Source organism: Barbus barbus, assembly GCF_936440315.1.
Source record: "Barbus barbus genome assembly, chromosome: 7".
Taxonomy (NCBI): domain Eukaryota; kingdom Metazoa; phylum Chordata; class Actinopteri; order Cypriniformes; family Cyprinidae; genus Barbus; species Barbus barbus.
The window spans coordinates 1,190,816-1,210,510 of record NC_136735.1 but is presented as its reverse complement, the minus strand read 5'-3'; the positions used below and the strand labels follow the sequence as shown (position 1 = coordinate 1,210,510).

At 40.5% G+C, this 19,695-nt stretch overlaps 1 protein-coding gene across 12 annotated transcripts; it reads right to left on the bottom strand.

Moving 5' to 3' along the window:
• Positions 1 to 212: 212 nt before the first annotated feature.
• LOC306872924 (lysophosphatidic acid receptor 1-A-like) lies at positions 213 to 19,092 on the bottom strand. Of its 12 annotated transcripts, none has more exons than XM_079421850.1 (6): positions 18,887 to 19,079; positions 15,000 to 15,407; positions 11,141 to 11,555; positions 4,138 to 4,394; positions 2,051 to 2,083; positions 396 to 882 (listed from the first exon to the last, which is right to left on the bottom strand). In XM_079421850.1, the coding sequence occupies exons 2-6, from the start codon at positions 15,309 to 15,311 to the stop codon at positions 787 to 789; spliced, it is 1,113 nt and encodes a 370-aa protein (XP_079277976.1). In that variant the 5' UTR covers positions 15,312 to 15,407; positions 18,887 to 19,079; the 3' UTR covers positions 396 to 786. The 12 variants fall into 12 exon arrangements, 10 of the variants coding, with proteins under 10 accessions (XP_079277983.1, XP_079277976.1, XP_079277981.1 ...); XM_079421855.1 differs by having other exon boundaries at positions 15,000 to 15,404; XM_079421854.1 differs by having other exon boundaries at positions 18,897 to 19,079.
• Between the last annotated feature and the right edge of the window lie 603 nt (positions 19,093 to 19,695).

Here is a 19,695-nt window from a genome sequence, read left to right as displayed (position 1 = left end):
GTGCTTTCCTCACAAGAATAAACGAATGCCTGTTTGTAATATCAAGCAGTATAACGGACTGTTTTTTGAACAGCTAAATAACTTCGAAGGACACGGAAACCGCGCGCTTTCAAACTACAAAAAGGCCGCGGCGCACGTTAAAACTAACGCGGTACATTTACTGATGAAATTACACAAAACAAAAGCAACACCAAGCAAGCATGGTAGGTTTTCTGTAAATAAACATGATTATGTCAGAAGTCATTTCATAACCAGACATTTTAAATGAATGCGTCGCATCCGGTTGGGCGGTACGTTTAGCGCAAAAGTTAAAATATTTAACAAACTCGTAACTCCATGCAGATCCAGTAACACAACAATCATTAACAACATTTAAAAAAGAAAAACGAAAACATGAAATATCCAAAGATACATGCGGTTTTAATTTACTTCCGTTTTAACATTAAATAAAGAGATGCATTTGCATGTTGGTTTTCATTGAAATTTCATCAGTATTAGTCGACTGAAATGTTGGTATCGTAAAAACACAATTAATGTTTGTCTTTAATCAGACGTCAGTCATATGTTTTCAAATAAAAAACAAACAAGCATGCATAAACTTTACCGATAAGACTTTAATTAAATAAAAACCGTATTTACAACTAACTCATTCACAGTTACAGCTCAAACACACACACAGTCTCTTCATCTGATGCTCATTTAAATGTGTAATGAGTGATTGACAGCTCATTCGGCCAATCAGCACACTGTCAGTAGGCAGGAGTCGATCCCTCTGCTTCTCGATGCTCAGCTCTCGGTGGAGCCCAGCATGTTCTCCGCATCCTTCAGCACGACCTGTCCTCTGTTCGTCTGATCGCCGTCTCCCTCACGAGTCTTACGAGCCTGAGACACACAGAGCCGAGAAAACACGGGGCTGCAAACAACCGTCAATCAGTTAGACATGAGTTTAATCAAGTTAGGATGATCTCACCCAACCAGAGCGGAGCGAAGCCGTACAGAAGAGCTGCTAACAGTGACAGATCTCGATCAATCACAGACCGCTTTAGGACGGGGGAACATCCATGTAGACCTAAACAGCCCAAATGGAGACGTTTCCCCATCCTAAACGCACAGAGAGCAGACGGACAGATGCGGCTTCATCAAGCACGTTTATTCATCAACAACAAAAAGCTGTGAAATCATGTCTGTACAACATCACGAGACATCATCAGTGTTTAATGATCAGTAGATGAGTGAGAGACGACACACAGACACTTTGAGCACCCTCTATGATTATTATTAGCATATCTAAACTCCAGAATCGCAAACCACCAATCAGAACAAAGCATCTGTGTGCGTGTCTCATTGGCCACAGGAGGTGATTACAAACAGAGGATAAAATCAAACCACAGAATCAACCGGAACGCACAAGCTATGGATATTTCACAATAAGCTCTTAAATATGTCGCTGATTTCATGAGATGGCGAACTACGCTGCGAATCTCAGATGAGAGACTTCAGTACAGATTACAGGAATAAAAATAGTAAAACACAACAGATAAAAGCTTAAAAAGACCCTCTTCAAAAACCAGGGACATTTTAAATGGAGTTAATGGAGGAATCGCGGTGAACAGAGCAGTATGCTGGTTAGTTAGTGCCGCAGTTACAGGAGAGCACCACTAGAGGACCTCGATCGAGAGAGAGAGAGAGAGAGAGAGAGAGAGAGAGAGAGAGAGAGAGAGAGAGAGAGAGAGAGAGAGAGAGAGAGAGAGAGCGGATGGGATGCTGTATGCACACCCCACTCTGACAAACATGCACAGTGAGTGCTGCACATCTGTTAGCCAGAAACACGACCGCAGCATTACAGAGACGTTAGATGAGCATTCACAAACATGCGCGTCATTCATGAAGAGAACAAAACTATTATGAAAGACCCTCAGTGACACCAGCTGTGCAGGGCATGCGGCGCGTGTAAAACCTCACGAGAACTGGTTTGTGTCAGCTTAAACTGCTCAAGACAGAGTGATTATGGAGTCTGATTGAGAGTTTAAATGCAAGCGAATCTACATACGACCCATGACTCCTGCAGCACACGCCGTCTCCGCTGCGCAACAGACAAGAGAAGAGCAATTAGACACACACACATCAACACACACAAACAAGTACCTGCTTTAACTTGAGCACTGGTTACCCATCACTAACCAGCTGGGACGGACATGACTGTACTGTATGGAAAGCCAAAGTGGTCATAAACGCCTGCTCGGGCGTCTGATTGCACACGGACACGTCAAAAGCGTGCGACTTGGACGTGTGATTTCCTATAAAACACGCGTTCTTGACGTGCGTTTATCATAACAGGAAATGGGCGTCGAATACATGCGTTTGGAGTCGGACAAAACGCACGTTCTGAACGTGTAAACAGGCAGAGCAAACGTCTTTTGAAGCATCCACACAGGCGAAAACAACGTGCTCTTTCTGTAGTGTTCTCAAAATGGCACGCGTCAAAAGCGTGTGCTGACTTCATTGCCGATTCTGTCATGTGTCCACTATATCCTCCTGAGACCCCCCCCAAAAAAGCTTTGTGAATTTAGCATTTTTTCTTTTCATTACATTGTTTAGAGCATTAGAAAAAAATGGAAAATTAACATTTTTTTAAAATTATATTTTATTCATGTTTTTTCTATGTCCGCTGTAGAGGACAGTAGGACTAAGTTTTCCTAAAAATAAAATGGCATGAATAGACATCAAAAAGGCAAAAACAATGGGACTTTTTTTTTTTTAAATCACCAATACATTTTTAAGGTTTCAGGATTTTTTTCTTCTAAACTTTGTTTAAGGATGATTCTCAACTATGTTATATAATATATAACAAAATGATTTGATATACCATTTTGTTTTATGCAATATGTCTGTACAAATTTCCATAAACTGGTTTTCCCATTAAACACAGAGTATCTTTACACTGTATCTAATTTGCATATTAATGTGTTGCTGTTGGGACAGCATGTTGAAAAAATAATTGTCATAATGGGAGTAATAATTGGACGTCAAGAACATGCGTTTTATAGGAAATCACACGTCGAGGACATGCGTTTACATACACAAAACCACGCGTTTGCGACGCGCGTTCTCCATAATCCCTAAGAACTCGCGTTTTCATGGCAAACGTGCATCCAGTACGCACGGTTTGCTGTCAAGTCACACGCTTTTGACGTGTCAGTGTGCAATCAGACGCCCGAGCAGGCGTTTATGACCACTTTGGCTTTCCATAGCACTGAGACTGCATTAGAGCGTGCAGCTAAGCTGGCGTGTTTCTAATTCTGCAGGCACGCCGCTAAATTATAATGCCTTGCGCTGCCAAACCAAGCCGGAAACCGAGTGCACTTCTAGCCATGCAGACAATTAGCTTTTCGGTTTGCACTAAATGCTATGGAAGCTTGTTTCCACCACGGAATAATAATAAAAATAAAAAAGCTAATTGTGACTTTAAAACTCTCAATTCTGACAATTCCGAATTTTTCCGAAAACTTTACATTTTTCTCAGAATTCTGAATTTATGTCTTTTTCTCGGAATTCAGATTTTACATCTTGCAGTTCAGGTTTTTTTGTTTCTGCCTCAAAAAATAAAACGGTAATTGCGACTTTCTCTCGCAATTCTAACACAAATTGTCAATTCACATCTAAATATAGTTTACATCCCGCAATTCTGACTTTTGTCTATTCTATTCAGTTTTTTTCTCAGAATTCTGAATTTGCATTTGGATTCCTGCCATTTTCTCCTCTGAATTCTGAGCTTACAAGTCTGGCATTTCCCTTGGGATTCTGGGTTTACATCTCAAGTCTGACTTTTTCTCGGACTAAAAAAATAAAGTCTCAGAATTGTGAGGGAAAAATAGTGGCCATCACCTTTTCTGACAGACACAAGCTTCCATAAAAGGTAGTGTTAGTGTTTGAGTTTGTTCAAATGGCGAAGCAACAGCTTATTGAACACTAAAATGCCCCTTTACTACAAACGTACACAGACAAACACTTGCTTAATAGCTAGACTACGACATGTTTTGGCTATCTGATGTTCTGCTAAAGCGGGCGCTTGAGCGGCGGCCTGACGCTGCTGTGGTGGTTGCTGTCGTGCTGGGTCCCGTCGCTCTCTGAGAGTACCTCTTGCTCGAGGGTGTTGAAGCGGACGCCCGAGTGCTCGCCCTTCTGCTGCGACGCCACACACGGGAAGCACAGGATGCGCTTGAAGGTGTCGCGCATGTCCTTGTCGCGGTAGGAGTAGATGATGGGGTTCATGAAGGAGTTGCACTCGGCCAGCACCAGGAAGTACTTCTCGTAGGTCAGGACGTCACAGGACTCACACAACCCGTCCAGGAGAAGCAGCACCAGACCCGGCGTCCAACACACCACGAAACAACCTGCAGGACAGAGCACATCGTCAGAAACACACACACACCCGAGAGGGGAACGCATGGGACATCCACACACAAATACAATGTTTAGCATTCAAGAACAAACAAATAAAAACACGAGTCTTTAGAGAGCATTGCGCATTTTCTGAGAGCAACAGGAGGCTTTAAAAGAAAGGCTGTGCAGAAAAGCCTTATATATAAATATATATATATATATAAAGTTGAGCTGGGCATGAAGGTCATTTAACACATGCAAACGGCCCTTATTGAGATGCATGCATAAATTCAGAAAAACGGTAGCTTATTCAGGATTCTCAAAATGCATTACTACTAGAATAAGGTTATAAAACATACTCCTGTGTGTTCCTGTAAATATCTTGTAATATTACAACTTGAAAAAGTTGCTGTTGTTCCTCTATTAATGATAAAATTAACTATAATTACAACTTTAATCATAATAAATGTGTGATCCTGCAGCACAAAACCAGTCCTAAGTAGCACAGGTATATTTGTAGCATTTGGGTCAAAATTATATTATATTATTTCTTTTATGCCAAAAATCATTAGGATATTAAGATCATGTTCTGTGAAGATATTTAGTAAGTTTCCTACCATAAATATATCAACACTTAATTTCTGATTAGTAATATGCATTGCTAAGAACTTCATTTGAACAACTTTAAAGGAGATTTTCTCAATATTTAGATTTTTTTGCTCCCTCAGATTCCAGATTTTCTAATAGTTGTATCTCAGCCAAATATTGTCCTATCATAACAAACCATACATCAATGGAAAGATTATTTATTCAGCTTCAGGTGATACATAAATCCCAATTTCACAAAATTGACCCTTATGGTCCCATGATAACTGTAGTGATGACTATAAGAAGACATGTAGTGACAACTGTAAAAATAACTAAATAATAACAGTAACTAGTGTTATAACACTAATACAAATACCACTGCAATAACTATAATAACTACAACAAGAACAATAATGACAATGATAACTATAATAACTGTAGCGATCACGTTAACAACATCTGTAACCAAAAACAATATCTGTAGTAATAACTATAATAACTACGAGAACCATAACGTAATAAGAACCACAGCAATAACTATAACAATTATAATTATAGCAATAACTATAGTGACAACTATAAAAATTATAACTTTTACAAGAACTGTAACAACAACAAAGGTAGCTATAATGTTTACTGTAACTACAATAATAATCGCAGTTAAAAATAAGAATTACAACATTAGCAATTCTGCTAGAGATTATTTATGGTTACTGGTGTGAATATGAGTCTTTGAGCAGTTTGTAACTACCAAGTCAAGAACTCATAATAATGGTTGCTAATTAAGGAATGACAGGAAATCAGAATACAAATCAAGTGCTCTGATTGGCTGATTTTGCTGTGAATTACAAACTGCTTTAGCTTCTCTTTTGTAAGACTCTCTGCATCTGCTAAATTAAAAAATGCCAACAAATTAGGTGGAATTTTTGCTAAGTTTGCAGAAATATGAATAATATGGACGAGTTTCCGCATGTCAGTCTACTCTGTTGGTGCTCATTTTTCATTTCTAGGAGACGCAAATGTAAGTAAATGAGCGACACTGATCATGTGACTCTGTGTAAAGGCGTGTCGTTAAACTGAAGGACAAACGTTCCTTCTGTCTGTTCCTCGTTATCTCCAGGAATCTAAGCATGATCGGGGCATGGTGCTGTAAACATGTTTCTGTGATTGATTAAAACACTAGCATGAGGACACCAGCGGTCTTCAGGAAGTGTGTGCGTTTATGGGACATTCCGAAGGTAGAGCAAGAGTTTCCAGGAATGTTGTCAGAGTAAGTGTGTCGACACTCCCGTACGAGAACGCGCTTGGCTCTGTCAGAACATGCTCTCCAGATGAAAACACGCAGGTCCGGTCAGACGAGTCCGGACAGGCCGTGCGATTGTGCGTTTCAGCTATTCTCCAAAGGCAGGACGGGTTTGTTTCTGAACACATCCAGATCACTGCGGGTCAGTCAGTGTAACATCTAGTCCTGAGGCACAATGAAACGATACAGCACCCAAAAAACTATCTATATTATCAGAGCTGTGATTTAGCCGTCTGAACTAAATCTGAACTTAAGTGTTTTCAAATTCACATTCTACATGCACAAAGAATGATAATGATTATGACTATGACTGTCATAAGTATCGCTTGAACTTTATTGATTCCACATCTTATCGATTAGATCTTATCGGTCACACTTTATATTAGGTGGCCTTAACTGCTATGTACTTATAGTGTTGCAAAACACTTCTGCTGCTGTTGAGATGGGATACGGGTGAGGTTAGGACAGGTTTGGTGGTATGGGTAGGTTTAAGGTTGGGTTAAGGTGTAAGGGATGGGTCAACAGTGTAATTATAAATGTAATTACAGAAATTAATTACAGATGTGACTACATATGTGTTTTTAAAATATAAGTACAACGTAAAAACACGTATGTACACAATTAGTGCATTGCAGTGGCGGCTGCTGGTCTTTCAAAGAGGGGAAGCTCATTTTCGGCCCACATCATAAAAATTGTCCATTTATTTATACGTAAATTCTGCCATCGTGTGCAGTTTGCTAGCTGGCTAGTTCACCGCCTGGCCTACTGTATGAATGAATGAATGAACAAACGATCTAAAAAAACATTAAACTCGACGGAGGAAATGTGGGAATTAGGTTAAACTGAAACAAGGAATGTGGTGTATAATTGTGTGAAATGTATAATGAAAATTGGCCAGCAATTTCTCCAAGCAAATACCAAGAAATAGGTTGCAGCAGTTTGACTACACTTGCAAAGTCCACTATGGGACTGAGCTCGAATCAGTGTTGCCAACTTCTTTCGATGGAAAGTAGCTGATGACGTCATACGCTAATTAGCATATTAATTACGTCATCGCGTCATATTGCCTTTTACATTTGTTTGTCTCTCTGTGCTCATACTGTATTTTAATGCAGCCAAATTCTCAATAAAACTGTTTTCCTTTATATATTTTACTGTTTATGTCAACGGGATAAATATGAAATAGTGACTGAAACGCAGCCCTTTAAGAATACATAACCAGCTCTCCCTTCCAAGAAGTTAGTCTGCACAAAAATCCTAATTTATAATCGAGCCGTCGTCTGATTAAATCAAATAATACACACAAGATAAGACAAGACAATTCCTGTGCTGTGATTTCTGCTATATTTGCATGTAAAATTAGAGAAGCAACATAATATCTATTTGAACTGAACGCGCTGCTCCTCTCAGCCGCTCACTGAACAGAGAAAGAGGTGCGTGCGCGCTGACCTCGCGCCGTTGCGGCAGTACCAGCGATCACAGAGACTCGCTAAGGTTTGTCAAAGAAGTCGCTAGATTTGTCGCTAGTCACTTTTGGGGAAAAAGGTCGCTAGGGTGGCCTGAAAAGTCGCTAGTGTGGTCTGAAAAGTAGCTAAATTGGCAACACTGGCTCGAATAGCTTCAGCATCAGCGACTTCTTATAGGACACAATCGCTGTCAATCAAAAGGAGATGCAGTCTTTCGACAAACCCTCCAATCATCAAGCAGAAGCCCGGAGTCCAGCCCCGCCCACTCCTCCATTCACCCCCAGAGACACTGAGCGTCCGGGGGCGGGACATAATCGCAGCATTTATCCAATGAGCGTCTAGTTTTGAAGCACTGAAAAAAACTGTTCAAAGCAGCCCCATAGAAGTCAATGGATGCTGGGCTTCAACAGGCAAATACACTGATGCTACGGGAATATATGAGAAGGAAATCGAGTCACCTGCTATATGTAGCTGATTCTGAACGAACTCGTCTTCGAGATGAACGTGTTCTAACGCATTTTTAATCAATAAAATGTTAACACAATAGTACATGTTTGACCATTACTTTTTTGACATTATAGGGGAAGCCGAGCTTCCCTTGCAGTCTTAAAGAAATCCCCACTGCTGCATTGTATCAAATGATTAATTTCAATGTAAGTACATAGTAGTTAATGCCACCTAATATAAAGTGGGACCAAAAAGTCAAATATTTAGATGTCAACCATATTCATTCTGTCTTTTTACAAAGTGTTCTGTTGCAACATGAGCAAGCAGCCTACATAACACTTTTACACTCTTTTGCTGTGGTTTTAATCACCGCTGTTTACATTCAACCACAAGCGGATACACAGACAGCACTCACGATACTATCAGCACACACCAGATCACAGATCCAGACACTGTTTTTATTATTGCTGGGGACTTTAATCAGTGTATACTGCGTTCAGTTCTACCAGAGTTTCATCAGCATGTCAACATTCCTACTAGAGTACAGAACACACTGGATCACGTGTATAAAGTTAAAGGGAGCTTACAAAGCGAAGTTTCGGGCGCTCAGACCACAATACAGTTTTTCTGAATGACTACAGACCTCTGGCCCTCACACCGGTTCTCATAAAGTGTTTTGAGAGTCTCATCAAGAAACACAATCAAAGCATTGTCCCCACCACCTTGGACTCATTACAGTTTGTGTACAGGACTAACAGATCAACAGAGGATGCCATTTCATTTGCCCTTCACAAAATCCTAACTCACCTGGAAAATAAAGACAGCTATGCCAGACTGCTTTTCATCGATTACAGTTCGGCATTCAACACGATCATTCCCTCCAAACTCATAAACAAGCTGTATATGCTGGGCCTGCCTTCTACACTGTGTAACTAGATACTGAGCTTCCTCAGCAGTAGACCTCAACATGTCCGCCTCGGAAAACACTCCTACAGCACCATCATAATGAACACAGGCGCTCCTCAGGGCTGTGTACTCGGCCCAATGCTGTACACGCTTTTCACTCACGACCGTTGCTGCCCATCCTAACAACGTCATCACAATTCGCAGATGACACCACACAGTCATTGTTCTCATCACAAACAATGGCGAGACGCATACAGGAAAGAAGTGTCTGAACTGGTCACATGGTGTGAGGCTAACAATCTCACACTGAACACCGGCAAGACCAAGGAGATGGTTGTGGACATGAGGAGTAGGGATGGGCGATATGGGCTTAAAATATATCACTATTTCTGGTATTTATTGCAATAATGTCAATGACGATAATGAGGGAATCCTGTTTCTTTAGAGAATAGTATTAGCTTTACAATTTTTACCCCAAATAGGGTGTTGTGAATATTACTGAGAAACTCCACATATGCATCGCAGAAGGAATACTACTGATGACGCTCCAGGAAGTCCCTAATATGGACAAAAGTATAGGAGAATTTAACTGATACTTGAAGACAGTAAACATACGACTGTACAAAATATATGGCTTATCTGTAATCTTCAAGCATTCTTGGGTATTTTTTATAAGGAAAGTATATATATAATGCAATGCTAATCGACATAGCGTTTATCCCTGTATATAATACTATCATTTTGAGAAACTACACCTGGTCACAAAAAGAACTTATAAAAAGCATGTCAATAAATTCTATCTTTGTTGGACAACAGGTTTGTAAACAGGCTCATACACATGCAAAACTGTACCGCACACGTGCTACTGTACTACATTTATTATTAAGGCTCAGACTGATTTTTGTCGCACTGTACAGTACAGCCCTAACCAAACCAGTTCCAGATTGTAAAAGCAATCAACTCCTCCTCAATTTCACATCCAAGATGTCGCTCCACACAGTCACACACAGAAATGTGTCAACAACTAGACTTTATCGTTATTGCGGGAAGACTAATTCTTATTGTGGGGGGGATTTTTACTGGTATATCGCAAACGATAAGATATGGCCCATCTCTAATGAGGAGGAGTGATACACATCTGTGAGGACCTCAAGTGGACAGAGAACACAGTAAAACTAGTAAGCAAGGCCCATCAAAGACAGTACTTCCTGAGGAGGCTAAGGAAGTTTGGCATGTCATCACAAATACTCCATAACTTCTAAGTTAAGGCACTGTGGAGAGTGCGTTAACTTGCTGCACTGCTGTGTGGTTTGGCAACAGCACAACACATGACGGAAAGGCTTTACAGAGGGTGATAAAGCTGGCCTGGAAAATCACAGGGACAGATCTCCCCTCACTGCAGGACATATACAACAAAAGGATCTGCAAATGGCCTAGCAACATCAAAGAACACCATCCATCCAATCCACAACTACTTCACCCTCAACTCATGAAGTCTGGCAAGCGGTACCGGAGCACTGCGGCCTGAACATCCAGACTGCAGAACAGTTTATACCCCCAGGACATCAGACTGATAAACAGTCAAACCCACTGCCACTTCCACCTGTACCATCAGGATCAACTCAGCCTGTTCTGTGGCACTCGGCACTTTACCTGCTGCACCATCAAACACTCATAACTGACAATCATGGACAATTTAAACGCTAGTCTTTACACTGACACTTTATCACCACTCGACACTTTATTGCTACTTGCACTACATGTTTCTAATGAGCATACAGGTTCTCTTTTTATTTCTCTTTCATTACTTTATGCTATTATTCATATTTTTACTCTACTGTATATTCTTTTTTTCTTTTACGTATTTTGTATTGTCCGTGTAAGTTATGTTTGTTCCTCTTCTACCCTGTCATTCTCGAGAGGGGCAAACAAAGTAAGAATTTCATTGTACATATGAGAATAAAGCTCTTCAATCTCATAAAATTCACGGGGCTAATAGCTTTAGTCAAATGATGGCACTGGCTAAGTCAGAAGCAATGGGTCCTACCCAGGATCAAGACGACGGTCTTCATGAGGTTGACCACCGTCTCCTTGTGCTTGACCTGCGAGGTGTGCTGGCTCATGCGGTGGCTCTTGCGGCGCACGTAGATGAAGATGCGTGTGTAGACGGCCACCATGACCGTGAAGGTCAGCAGGTTGAGCACGGCCCAGAACACCATGTAGCTGCGGCTGTAGAGCGGCGCCATGTTGGAGCACTGCTGGATGTTGCAGACGCAGCTCCAGCCCATAGCGGGCACCAAACCCAGCACTATGGCGATGAGCCAGATGCCCACGATCAGCAGCACCACCCGATGGTTGGTCATCTTGCTGTGCAGCTGCATGGTGAAGATGGTCTGGTGGCGCTCCAGCGCGATGGCCATCAGATTGATGACGGACGCCGTCAGGCTGGTGTCGATCAAACCCTGCGGGACAGGACAACAACGGTTACACCACAGCTGTCCCTTCATGCGTTACATGACCTTCCCACTGCACCTTCCATCGCCCGCTTTTCATACAGAAATAAAAAATATTCAAGTTGAAAGCATTTGCACCGCAAGCTCAGTTTTAAAGCAAGGAGGGAATCCAAAGATCATTTATTTGCTTTACAGGATTATATAAAGCTGTGAATGAAAAATATATATTGCGGTAGGGGTGTGCGATATGACGATTTTTGATCGTGGGCGATAAAAATGTCTCCACGATCTGCTTTTGAAGAAATGTCGTAGTATCGTGCTACAGCGCACATTATATCAAATACAGTTCTGGTCGCCGTCTCTATATACTGTACAACACGACATACAGCAGTAGAGTTACTCTGACAGGACACTGCACTTATTCGCGATCACAAAAGTACATTATTTGCACACAAGCCTTGCTGGTTAAATGTTTAATTCGTGCGCTGGTCTGACGTGCGCTTTTTCTGAGCACATATAACGTACACCTGAAGCACGCGCACTAAAACGCCTGTCTAACAGCGCCTGATTACTCAACTAACTTATCTTTTGCGCTAATACTGTCAAAACACACAAGGTTTACATACAGACTCAGTTGGTTATCTCTAAAATAAAAGTATATAGTTAAGAGAGAAACAGATGCGTGTCTGTATATTAGATGCGTGCAGCTCTTAAAGGGACAGGACACTAAACATGCTGTCGACTGTCATTAAAGGGACAGTTCACCCTAAAATTTAATTTCTGCGTTATTTACTCACATGTTGTCCCAAACCACTATTAATTTCTTGTGCTCAGCCCAAAAGAAGATATTTTGAAGAATGAGGGTAACCAAACAGTTGCTGGTCCACATTGACTTTGATAGAAAGAACAATCCTATGGAAGTCACTGAGGACCAGCAAATGTTTGGTTTTCCACATTCTTCAAAATAGCATTTATGTTCAGCAGAAGAAAGAAACTCATTCAGGTTTAAAACAACTTTTGAGTAAATGATGGTATAAAATAAAACATTATGATAGAATTGACAGACAGATAACAGAATATTTATTTTTCCGGTAACTATTCATTTAACGTTAACAAAACAACAAAACGCAAGGAGAAAAATCACTCACTATTCTTGACTGAAAAACTTTAACAGTTGCTTTAGGAATCAGTCTATCTAGTGTTTTATTTTTATATTTATATAATTTCATTGAATGCTCTGCTAAATGCACCTTTTGTACCTGAAAATAAAGCACTGTTTGTTTTATTTGTATATCATGTGTATTTGTAATGTGTATCTTTGTTCTTATTTTTTAATAAGAAAGATAAAATAATGACAAAGATTTTTTATCTTCGCCCACTTTGGCCTAAATATCTGCCATGCATCTTTGTCTTTCTAGTTTGGCTGTAATGCTCAGACAACTTGTAAAACCAAAATAGTAAAACTAACATGACAAAGAATCGTGATAAAATCGTGAATCGTGATATTTCTAAAAAAAATCGTGATATGATATTTTTCCCATATCGCCCACCCCTATATTGCGGATTCGTTCCCTTGTTTCCTCGTTTTATTGAATCGCGGCCACAAATTCAGTATTCGTTTCTGTTTTATTAAAGTGCCCCATTATGGGTAATGAAAGGTTCATACAAATACAAATATCTGATTATGTCCCAAATCATGTATTACACACTATATACTGTGTACTCAATCATCTAGTGCAGAGCTCCACAAAGCTTTCAACACAAAGAGCCAAACATCTTAACTGAGGGACATGGGCCAAAAGTGAATATCACATTATATCCAACTAGTCTATATTATTGGGGGAAGTCGTGGCCTAATGGTTAGAGAGCCGGACTCGTAATCCAAAGGTTGTGGGTTTGAGTCTCGGGCCGGCAGGGATTGTAGGTGGGGGGAGTGAATGTCCAGCGCTCTCTCCACCCTCAATACCACGACTGAGGTGCCCTTGAGCAAGGCACCGAACCCCCAACTGCTCCCCGGGCGCCGCAGCATAAATGCTGCCCACTGCTCCGGGTGTGTGTTCACGGTGTGTGTGTGTGTTCACAGTGTGTGTGTGTTCACTGCTGTGTGTGTTCACTGCTGTGTGTGTTCACTGCTGTGTGTGTTCACTGCTGTGTGTGTGCACGTTGGATGGGTTAAATGCAGAGCACGAATTCCGAGTATGGGTCACCATACTTGGCCGTATGTCACTTCACTTCACTTATATTAAAATACATTGCATTTACAATTTACATTACATTTTTAAGTAATTAAATAAAAAATAAAAAAGTGGGTGCTGTGGTTGCCAGAACTACTGTACAAAAAAGCGGGCGGGTTACTGTTAAACTGTGTAAAAAAAACACCACCACCTTGATAACATACTGACAACCACCAAATACATACACGGGTGTTAAAGAGAAAACCACATGAGGAATCACAACTCATCACAAGCAGCTCTTCTTCGAAACTGAAGTGAATACTAATATAGAAGCAGCACACAAACACCATCATGGAGACACGCACAACACTAAAATATTGCATTTAGCAACATAAACCCTAATGTGCAAAACAACACACAGCCTAAATGACAAACAGTCACATGTGAAGTGCCACACAAGGGATTTTGGGAATATATATGCTTTGCATTGATAATCATAAGATGACTCCAAAAACATTTAATAATGTACATCTAATAGTATTTGACTGTAAAATAGTGTTTTCCTCCAGTGGGACGCAGCAAGTATCAGATCTCCACCGCCCCGGTCACGCATGGATGAAATTAAGTAAGAAAATGCTCTTCCACAGCTAGAGGAAGCGCTTCTTCAGCAGCACGGGAAACAAGACAAGCTGCTGTTCTTCTGAAGTCTTGACCCTGATGAGAGTTCAACACGCTCATCTCAACAACCTGAACGGGCCTGAAATCTGGCCTTTAACACTTCTGCTTTAGTTACAATATGTAGACAATCCAATTGATCAAACGTCAACTTAAATATAATCATATCACATCTTAACATTTTTGGGTCAAACTGTTGCATAAAGAGTTTTTATTATTTATATTATTTTATTTCTTATAAATAGTAATATATGTATTTCATAATTTCCTCAAGTTAAACCAAACTTTATTTTTGGCGGTTTGTAGTGAAAACCTTTGGGTTTCTGTGTGTTTTCATCAAATGTGGAAACCATAGGGCTCTACAGGATTACCAACAGCAGGTCTTCTCCCAGAATTCCTTACAGGAAACAGGAAGTGCAGCACATCCTGTTGATCAGCCAGCTGTCCTGCTTCATGCTGACTTACAACACATTTAACCCATCAGTACTCTAATGAACACAAGCACTTCCTCCCTCAGCTTGTCTAAATCATTTCATTCATAAATTGTAATGTTTTAATTAAGGTTTTTAAATTGCATTGCATATTTATTCTCCAGACGCCTCACCTGCCGCACAAACCACTGAGGGATGGACAGCTTGATGGTCCAGGGGCCCGTGTGGAACATCAGGTACAGGTAGGAGATGCCGGAGAACAGGTCGGCGGCCGCCAGGTTCCCCAGCAGGTAGTAGATGGGGTAGTGGAACCTGCGGTTCATGAAGATGGCCAGCATGACCAGGATGTTGGCGAAGATGACGAAGGCGCAGACCAGCAGGCCCAGAGACACCACCACCACGTCTTTGGGCTTCCACGTCTCGCTGAGGTTCTTCTTGCTGAGGTCGTAGAAGAACTTAATGGTCTCGTTATCGTGGCAAACCATGGTGAAGCGTGCGATTGGATGGGACTGACTGGAGGGGAGGGGCTTCACGTGTCAGGGGTCACTCATGGAGGCATATGGAGCCGTGAACCAGATCTACTGCGACCGAGGAGAAACACAGATCGTTAGTCATGCTTTAATGACTACATCAGCACACACGCTTCAAACATCACAGGAAAATATGAAATCATAACTTGCATAATCAAAATGAAGAGCGTTTATGAGCATTTGTGATTCATTTTAATGACAAATAAGCACATTTAAGGCAGATTACTGCTCTATTCTCAGTAATACATATCGTATACAATTATGAGTTTTTGCATTAAAACAATAAAATGATGAAATAGGGCTAAAATTATTTCTTATTATTGTAGTAATGAGAATTTGAGGCAAATGTCTAGTACTGCTTTTCATTTTTAAAAACACCTAAAATATGCCATATTGACATTTTTATTATTATTTTGTAATTTATTATAATTGGCATAAAGACTGTTAAGAACAGAAGGATGTGACATTTTCATGACAAATAAGCACATTTTAGGACATATTTACACGACCAAAATACATCTGTGTGTCTAACAGTTGAATTAATATTAATTACTGTTTTTTTTTTTTTTTCTCACTTATTTAAATCAGCATAAAAATAAAGACAGTAAAATAACACCATTTAAAAACCTAATTTAAATAATAGGCCTTGATCTTTCTCTATTGAGAGTATTTTTATATTGTTTTTGTATTATGATAATAAAAATTAGGCAAACATGCCAAAAAAAAGTTTTATGTGCGAAATATATATTTTATATTAAAGTCACACATTATAATCTGCATCACTGTAATGAAGAATGTCTTTATTAGGATTTACGGCAGTATTTTAATGAGAAATAGGAATATTTTGACACCAGACTCATGACCATATCTTGATGTTTTACCACTGAATACTTGTCATTGATGATTCTCATTATTGATACAATCATTCGTTTAAAGAAAGTATAATAAAACTATGACATCAAATATTAGACCTGAATCTTTTCCCTTACATCAACGAGAACGAGATTTTCTTTGTATTACGGCAATAACAATGAGGCAAAAAATATAAAACCATCTACAGTACGCTTTACTTAAAGTCCCTTATAATTATAATAATGTGCTTCAAGAAAATTAACAATGCTTTAGCTGAGGCAAAAAAAATTTAAATGTCATGAAGTTAAAAAAAGCTTGACTTTTACATTTTGCAGCAGTTTTGTGAGATTCGTGAAAGCATTTAGATGAGAAGTCTGAAAAGTGGTTAAATCCCTCGCACTAGAGATCATCCGCTGTCAGAGAAACCTGACCTCCACACAAAACCAGAACAACATTTCCCACCGAGCGAGCGGCGCTTAACCAATCCCAGCCCGCGCCTCCGCTCACCTGCGCTCCGATTGGACGCCGCAGCTGTCAGTCAGCCCCAGAGCAGAGGGCTTCCAGTAACTCCCCATCAACCTCAACATCTCACAAACCCCTGGCTCAGCCCCCACATGACCAACGCGTGCACAAAACATCCCTCAGCTCAGAAAACTAGACTCACCAGCCGCTACTAACTGACAAGAGGAGCTTGAGAAGAAACTCTCTCACACACACACACACACACACACACTAGAAGTCATAAAATCTGTAGTGAGTTTCTGAGGAAGTCAAGCATAGAAACCAAGAGAAACATTCCTGTACAACAAGCAGAGATGGAAACAAGAGCGAGACAAAGATTTGCTCTAATAACCGTCTTCAACATCTGTGTGTGTGTGTGTGTGTGTGTGTGTATAGACCCAAGTGAACCTTGACAAGGCTCTTATGAACTTAAACCTGTTATAAGAGAATCAGACACACCTTTCAGCAGCCTGTGTCTCGCTCTGAGCTTCACGTCAAATCACACCGACGTTCACCAACAGCTGCTGCGCAGGTAGAAGACAGACGGAAACAACCCCCCCCACCACACACACACACACACACACACACACACACACACAGGAACCAGGACGTGTGAAGTCGAAACCACACTACATGAGTGATAAGCAGAAAAGTCTTCACGAGAACACACGCATGATATCAGATCTGCTCCAGACACACATCAGCTGCTTCACTTCCATTTAAAAATATCGTTTTAGAGATGCAACGATATCAAAATCTCACCGTACAATATTATTGCAATACTAAACAAAAAAAAGAAATGAACGAATTGCAAAAAAATTTACATTTTGTATGTTTTGACGTTAAATGATTCTATCTAGTGCACTTTGAGAGTTGAGAATTAAGAGCTGCAACACATGATCTTAGCTTAGAAAGCTTCACTTGACCTGTAGCTGAACTGGTTTTATCTGTGAAACACTCTCTGTCCAACACTGACTGCAAAACAACTGCACTGTAAAATAAATTCAGAGTATATTTCATAGGTCTATTGACACTACAGAGGGGACTTCAATACGTCTTTCCTCATTTCTACACTTGAGAGGGATAGTCTGAGTCTGGACTGCATGTCATGCTGTACTCTTAGAAAACATCGTTTCACTTTCTGCCTTTCACTTCCTTATAAAAACATTTATATTTTAGTATTTCGCTGTGGTCTTCAAAATGCAATGACTCTCATATACTCACAAACAGTAATGAAACACTTTTTCAGTGTGTATTATGAGAGATTTATGTGCAGCATCATTATAATAAACACTGCAGCCTTACATAAAATCCACTCGGTGTTGATGTGGTGGACTTTAAGACGAGACGCACAGCTGAATTAACACTGTATCTGATGATCTTTCTCCAGGTGATTAATCGCTCATTAAACACTTCAGAATATTACCCTGAACACTGCATATAATAAAGCCAGGCTGAGAAGTCTCGTTAGGTTTCAATATCATATTAGAAGAGATTCTGGACTCCACAAATCAGAAAATACTGTCAGAGAGAAAACAAACACTGTGTTTTGGGAGTGAAATACAGCAGTAAAAGGCTTCAGGATCTAGGATAATACTGTAAGGTTTGGTGCTTTTAAGAGAAAAACTCGAAGAGATCTGGATTGTAGCCTCATTTAACTCTACAGACTCAAACACATAATAAATATAGACACTTAAAAGTGTGTTTTGGATGTTTTCTTTCCATCCGCCCGCATGAAGACTTGATACAGAAGCTATTCAGACCACAATCTGAGCTTGAGAAGCACTGTTTCTGTCGGAGTGTCGCTTTAAATACACAATAAGACACATTTCAGCCATGCTTGATGATAAAGATGGAGCTCAGGTTAAACTGAAAGCAGCTTTCCAGAGTAGAACAACAGGTCTGTTATCGTCTTAAACATTACTGTGCTGCTGAAATAGCCAACAAAAACTCTCTGTGTGTGTGTGTGTGAGAGATGTGGGTGCGTCGCGTTAACACTCACTATAAACAATCAACTACACACACACACACACACACACACACACACACACACACACACACACACACACACACACACACACACACACACACACACACACACTCACTCTCGGGTTAAAGCTCAAATCGCTCGTGAATAATGCGATAAGCGCTCAGAGTCATAAATCTGTAAAACTCACAGAAACTCACGCGCGCAAACTGCTGAGGAGTGCGGGAAACTCGTCCCGCTTCTCTCGGAGGAACGGCGCGGTACTCTCGGTGTGCTCGGTGCCGATCAGCTCAGTCCGGTCGCTTCGGGCCGAGTCTCATGTCGCTGCTCCGCTCGCGCTCTCCTCCTCCGCCTCCGTGATCGGGCGCGCGCTCACCTGTGCTGCTCATCGGCTGCTGGGGGCGTGGCCTAACGCCTCCGAGGACGCGGCTGATTGGGCGCAGGTAACGCGACTGACCAATGAGGAGCGCAGGATATTTTTAACTTTCAACTGTTTAAACCGTGAGCTCACAAAACCTTTAAAATGCACCTAGTTTTTGTTTTGCAATAATTTGTAAAGGTTTGACATTTGTTCGTTTGTTTAAAATACTTACAAAAAAAACTATTCATGTAAAAGACGTGGATCACAGTTAAAGTCTTATACCTAAAAAGTATAACTTTATGCATTATATGCACGCATTTAAACGTCATCATTTACAACATAATATGGAAATATAGACTTGCTGGGTATCATGTCACATCAGCCTGAGGGTGTGTGTGTGTGTGTGTGTGTGTGTGTGTGTGTGTGTGTTTGGTCATTTATTCATCACATAATGGCAGAAGTGTTTTCATTGTTCTTCATGTTTGTGTTTCTGCTGATGTGTGTTTGCTGAACTTGTTTATTAATGAAAAATGATATTATTTTACACACTTTAAACCCTGTGTGTGTGTGTGTGTGTGTGTGTGTGTATGTCATATGGAGCTGTTTATTATCATCTAATACAGATTTGAGGAGGAGGC

Coding starts and splice junctions, on each gene's coding strand:
- LOC306872924 (XM_079421850.1), bottom strand. CDS start 15,311: ATGGTTTGCCACGATAACGAGACCATTAAGTTCTTCTACGACCTCAGC. Junction 11,556..14,999: donor CTCAGTGGTTTGTGCGGCAG/GTGAGGCGTCTG, acceptor CCTGTCCCGCAG/GGTTTGATCGACACCAGCCT. Junction 883..2,050: donor TGCTGCAGGAGTCATGGGTC/GTATGTAGATTC, acceptor TGTGTGTCTCAG/GCTCGTAAGACTCGTGAGGG.